Source organism: Oncorhynchus masou, chromosome 33, assembly GCF_036934945.1.
Source record: "Oncorhynchus masou masou isolate Uvic2021 chromosome 33, UVic_Omas_1.1, whole genome shotgun sequence".
NCBI lineage: Eukaryota > Metazoa > Chordata > Actinopteri > Salmoniformes > Salmonidae > Oncorhynchus > Oncorhynchus masou.
In genome coordinates, this window is record NC_088244.1 from 9149283 (window position 1) to 9155738 (window position 6456).

Consider the following 6456-nt stretch of genomic DNA (forward strand, 5'->3'; position numbering starts at 1 on the left):
TTAAAGACATGTAGATAATCTATATTAAGATTTCTGTTGACGTTTTTCATTTGCATTTGCACGTACAAACCAGTGCAGCATAGGTCCACAATATCTCAAACTCTAATGCAATATCTGCCATTCAAAGACACTACTGTTTACATGTATTATAAACATTTACTTGGTATTCGTATGTTGTTTTTGAAGAATGTAATGAACATCAGTTGACTGTCTGACATATAAAGAGATGTTAAGTGAGCGAGGCGTATATATACACAAGTCTTTCTGGTATAGTGTTGTTGTCATGGTACTGATCTCAGTATTAGGGGCCTTGACTGAGCCGTAGTCAAGGGCTTTGAATTCTCCTATTGAGAGGAAAACACATCAACGAGATGAAATCTAGATTAAGGTCACACACTGCAGCTCAAATGGTTTGGGGGACAAAAACAATAATATCCGCTACCTACTCCACGGGAAATATAGTGGCACTAGATTAGAACAATGTTGCAATATAGATGTACCAATGAACAAAGTCAAGCCTATTTCCTGTTGCTGATGTCCTTTTCAATGTGAGGGGTGTCATCAAAAGAGCATCTGACTGATGTCGTCAACGGAGTTGATTGCACTGTGGTTCGTTCTGTTGGGATTTGGTTTAGCCAGATCTAATTACATAATATGTAGTCCCACCTGAGGAGGCAGTACTGGTTCTCTCTCTCTCATTCTGTATCTCTCCATCATTTGATATCTCCACGTTATACCTACGAGTTAATTGATAGTTTTTCTCTTGTTCTGTCTTGTTTGTTTTTTCCCCTCCTGTAGCAGTGAGAGCTTAGGTAAGCTCCTCCACGACCTGTTCTGCCGCAACACAACTCTACCCTTCTCCTCCAATCACCCCTGGACTACAAAAGCCAAGGAGTAACAGCAACAAGAGATTGTCGTGGGAGAGTCAGAGTTCTGCTCCTGGAATACAAACAAGTCCTGTCTCTATAACACTCCTCCTGCATTTGTAATCCACCGACTCTGATGACGAAGGGGGAAAAGGTTGCTTTCACCTCTGGCGAACAGTTTAGCCTGCAGTGCTGAAAAGGCGTTGTGTTTCCAGCTCATTTGTTTGTTTAATGATGCCTCAACTGAACTAACACGTAGACCTAGTGCGCTGTTCAGGAATACATAGGTACCTTGTAATTGAACAACAAGGCCCAGAGTCTCGGAGTGTTCAGAGTGTGTCCGAGATGGATACACACGAAGCCTAAGAGCAAGAAACACCTCTGAAGTCTGTGTTGAAGCTGACGGGGGGGAGGGGGAGGGGGGGTTTCCTGTGATAGAGCCTCCTCATTCCGTAAACACACCCGGGGATCTCATCTGAGATATCTGTGTGTCCGCTCTCTCCGAGTCGACGAGCTACTCCCTGCATTCTCATCATAGCTGTTTTAGATGGACTCAGACTCCAGTAGCCTCGCACCAGCGTGTCTCTAAGGATCTCTCTACATCTACCCATACCTGTCTTTCCCTGTCTCCCCCCGCCCTCTATCTTTTTAAAAACTTGTATCTCCCTCTTTTTTCACTTCTCTTCCCTACACCTTTTATTTACCTGTCCTTCCACAACACCCATTCCTGTCACGTACTCTCTCCGTTTAAATAATTAACAATGCTTGTGTGCCAATGACACTTTCTGTCAGTGCGATCCGATTCCTGAAAGTCCCAGTGGAAGCAGTGACCTTTGGAGTGGGTCGTGCCGCTGGTGTGTGGGTCGTGCTGTTCCAGATCTCTACCTCCCCCCCTGGACCTCCTGGCCTGGCCCTGACTGTAAATGTCACAGCGCTGGCTGTCCACGGCTGAATCTTCCACAGGGTCAGAGGCCTGGCTGTTTTCTCTTCTTCTACACAGGCCAGGTATCTCTGTGGGAGCCTCGCTGTGTCCAAGTGGGACAGACGGTACTCTTCAGCCCCAGTCGACCGTTGACAGCTGCCTTCTGGGATTTAGCGTTTTGGTCTGATTAGAAAGATTCTGTCCGACCCCGAGAGCTTGTTCCCATTATACTCAAGAGTTTTCATTTAAAGACATTGTTTGATTTTTCTTTGTTTTTGTCACTACCCTCTTCATCCGATTCATATAGGAGCTGGAGCCCATGATAATTGCCTTTGGCTGAGAACGTGATCACAGGTTCATTTTACTCCCCAGTTTTATGATCTTACTCAATCTCCCACTTGACAATAACATTTCACAGGGATTATGCATAAAGCCAGGCACACCTTTTAAGTGTGTTCGCCACAGGAAGCCTTCACAAAACATATTCCTCCCTGGAGAGTAGCACACACTAATCAACTGCAGTGATTTAAAAAAAAAAAAAAATCAAGGCCCATGGATGGAGTGAATACAGGGAAAGAAAGGGCAGATGGTCCCCTGCACTAAAAGATCAGTAATAAATGAATAAATCATTTGGTGGAGTGGAGTGGAGGCATCTGGCAGATTGCTGAGGTAGTCTCTCTCCCTCCCTCCCCCTCTCTCCCTCCCTCTCTCTTTCTCCATCCCCCTCTCTCTCTGTCCCTCTCTCTCTCTCTCCGTCTCTCTGCCCCTCCTTCTCTCTCTCTCTCTCTCTCCCTCTCTCTGTCACTCTCGCTCTCTCTCTCTCTCTCTGTCACACTCCCTCTCTCTCGTGCTCTCTCTCGCTCTCTGTCACACTCCCTCTCTCTCTCGTGCTCTCTCTCTGTCACACTCCCTCTCTCTCTCGTGCTCTCTCTCGCAATCTCGCTCTCTCTCTCTCTTGTGCTCTCCCTCTCTCTGTCACACTCCCTCTCTCTCTCTCTCTCTCTCTCTCTCTCTCTCTCTCTCTCTCTCTCTCTGTCACACTCCCTCTCTCTCTCTGCCCCCCCCCCTCTCTCTCTGTCCCTCCCCCTCCCCCTCTCTCTCCCTCTCTCTCTCTCTCTCTCTCACGCCCTCTCTCGTTTTAGACAGGGCATCATGTAGCAGCGCAGCAAGAAAGGAGGCTGATCCGCAGTGCCCCTGCTTCTCTCTTTGTTGTTTTTGTTTGTCTGTTTTTTTATCCCCCCGCCCCACCCCATCCGTGTTGTAATGACCCATCACCACTGCCAGCCTCAGGAGAGATGCCTGTACTTGAGATGGCAGTGAGCCCTGTCAAGTCCCTGTACTGGGAGGTGTTCCCCCCCATGTCCTCATGCAGGGTCTACTGCACCCCTGTGTTCCACGGGGGCCTGCTCTATGTTCTGGGAGGATGCAGTGAAACAGGCCTGCCTTTAGATACTGCTGAGGTGCTGGACATAGAGAGCCAGACATGGACCCAGCTTCCTCCGCTCCCTACAGCCCGGGCGGGGGCGTCGGCGGTGGCCCTGGGGGGTCAGGTGATGGTGATGGGGGGCATGGACCTCCAGCAGAGCCCCCTGTCCTCCGTGGAGGTCTACAACCCTGACGAGGGCAAGTGGGAGAGGAGGGCCAGCCTGGGACAGCCCTCCATGGGCATCACCTCTATAGAGAAAGGTAAGAGTCCACCTTATACGGTACTGTACGACTGCTGCAACAGGATAATACAATATCAGATTGAGAGCCTAAAACCCCCACTTAACAAATAGCATAAGGAATTATCTTCAGTACTGGAAAAAGCTCTCCACAGCATTGTTAAAGAGATACTGCACGATGCTACCGTATCTGTAGACTTCCAGTCATTGCGCTAACTCTAGTTAGCATTGTCTCACGAAACAACTTCTAACTTGCTTCATACCGCACGTGGAGACATACAAATGGTATCCACGAGTTCATCTAACCCTGGGTGTGTAGAACTTTTGATTCGACAATACCTTCTAGCCAATGGCCTTCTACACAATGTATGTAGAACCTCTGATTCGACAATACCTTCTAGCCAATGACCCATTACACAATGTATGTAGAACTTCCAGAATCTCACAGTATTCCTTTAAGCTTTCTCAGGAGCAGATTTCTGTTAATTTCTAATTTACTAGAGTGTCACTAAGATCTTTAAGATTGTAGTGCATAGTCAGTAGCTTCAGTTATCTCAAGCTGTAGAAGATTGCCTCATCCTGATTAAGTAACCATACTGGATAGACAAAAAGCTTCTTTTTTTTTTTAGATCTCCCCGAGGCCTGATAGTTCTCAGGTGATGAATGTTATACAGTTTGAACAGCCCCTGGAGAGAGAGAAGATATGTGGCTGTTTAGCCCTGAGTGTTTCTCTGCAGTTTTCCTTGTTGCTTTCTGTTTACGTACATGATCAGCTTCCATTCTGAGATGGTGAGTACACTACTTAGCAGACGGCTGCAATACAATGACCTTTCATGGTCATAGTACTGAGTGATAGTACTGAGTGATAGTACTGGGTGATAGTACTGGGTGATAGTACTGAGTGATAGTACTGGTGATAGTACTGAGTGATAGTACTGGGTGATAGTACTGAGTGATAGTACTGGGTGATAGTACTGGGTGATATTACTGGGTGATAGTACTGAGTGATAGTACTGGGTGATAGTACTGGGTGATAGTACTGAGTGATAGTACTGGGTGATAGTACTGGGTGATAGTACTGAGTGATAGTACTGAGTGATAGTACTGAGTGATAGTACTGGGTGATAGTACTGAGTGATAGTACTGGGTGATAGTACTGGGTGATAGTACTGAGTGATAGTACTGAGTGATAGTACTGAGTGATAGTACTGGGTGATAGTACTGAGTGATAGTACTGGGTGATAGTACTGGGTGATAGTACTGGGTGATAGTACTGGGTGATAGTACTGGGTGATAGTACTGAGTGATAGTACTGAGTGATAGTACTGAGTGATAGTACTGAGTGATAGTACTGGGTGATAGTACTGGGTGATAGTACTGAGTGATAGTACTGAGTGATAGTACTGAGTGATAGTACTGAGTTATAGTACTGAGTGATAGTACTGGGTGATAGTACTGGGTGATAGTACTGAGTGATAGTACTGAGTGATAGTACTGAGTGATAGAAAACAGCGGGCAAAGCACCAGTTTTGTTTTCATTTGGTTTTCTGTTTCGGTTTGTTTCTACACAGCTGTCTGAATATACTAATACTGTAAGCCTTTGGTTTTCAGAAGTATCCCTGGGTAGGAAAGAGAGTGAAGCCATGGTTAAACACGGTCCTTCGTCTTTCTCCACAGACATTAGATGCTGTTCCTTGTCTGTGATACACTCCATCTTGGTTTTTTCTTATATTTTTATCTTGTGTTTTTTTTTTTTTTTTTTTAACTTTTTTTGTTGTTGTATTACATTGTTATTGATTACTGCATTGTTGAAAATAGTATTTGAAAGAAGTATTTGAAAATACTTTCAAATATTGTGCTATTTATATACTTTTAAATACTTCCAATAGAAGTAGTTGATTTGGGCCACATTATTTTAAGAATATTAAAATACACATAAAATAAGTATTTTAAATAACTAATAATCCAACCCAGGTCTGGTTAAAAGTTAAAACACCCACTTCAATAGTGTTTTAATAGAGTTCTTCTCCATGTCAGTGTTACATCTTACTGTGTGTCAGAGCAATAAGGCCTGAAAGTGGTGTGTGTGTGTGTGTGTTGTACTGTGCTGTGCTGTGCTGTGCTGTGTGGACTGGCAGCTGTGTGATGTGTATAATAAGCAGAGCTGAGGCTCTGACCTGTGCTCTAAGCTTCCCAACATCTCAACTTCTCCCACTGATGCTTCCTGATGGCTCTCTCACTCTCTGGCAGATGATTGGCTGTGGGCTCTTCAGGCCAGCCCCCTCGACCCTCCAGAACATCATGCACAATACACAGCTGTATCACCCCCCCCCCTCCTCTCACCTTCCACAGTTTTTTTTATCTTGATTTATTTTCAAGCGAGCATTGCTGTTGCTTGGCAACAACTGGGTGTAAGTTTTTTTTTTTAGATGTGAGTCAGCAAGATTGTGTGTGTGTTGGAGGCGAAAAGCCACCCAGGGAGCAAAAGTTACAACAGCATTGTATTTAGAGTGACAGTGGTTGTGTCGCCTTGCCAACCTGTGACTACCTCCTCTTCTGTTGCTGTCAGGGCTTTGTTTCACGCCATCATGCGACATGCCTGGATTTTAACCTTTTTATTTAAAGCTTTTTCATCAAACTGTCCCCTTATCTTTTTTATGTCAGATGGTCCAGCTCCAACCTCAGACAATCGCTTTTATGTTTGATGTAATTCTAATTTCTGGAAAAGGCTTAAAATACAGGATACAATCTTGCCGTGTCACGTGATTGTGCAGAAAACATGGCCCTACTTATAGCTGGTGCTGCATCAGCTGCAGTGTACGCTGAAGATGGGGGTTAGGCCCTTTTCTACTCTCTTCCTGTTGTTCTACACATTTTTGACATGAGGTGGAGATAAATTGTTATTTTAAAGCTAATTTCATTCAATTCTACACATTTTGTCATGATGATAATATGATATCTGAGTGAGAATGACTAACAAATCAATGGGGGCCCCCCTGGAGGT

At 45.0% G+C, this 6456-nt stretch overlaps 1 protein-coding gene across 3 annotated transcripts in view; it reads left to right on the top strand.

Annotated features, from left to right (window-relative positions):
* The window catches only part of LOC135527788 (kelch domain-containing protein 8B-like), a 214301-nt gene that overhangs the window by 21276 nt on the left and 186569 nt on the right, over positions 1–6456 (top strand). For all 3 annotated transcript variants that reach the window (XR_010453478.1, XM_064956361.1, XM_064956362.1), the window contains exon 2: positions 799–3474. Coding sequence is in view for 2 of the 3 variants with exons in the window: in XM_064956361.1 (XP_064812433.1) it covers positions 3084–3474 (391 nt within the window). In the remaining variant the exon portion in view is untranslated. The remainder of the gene's footprint in view (positions 1–798; positions 3475–6456) is intronic.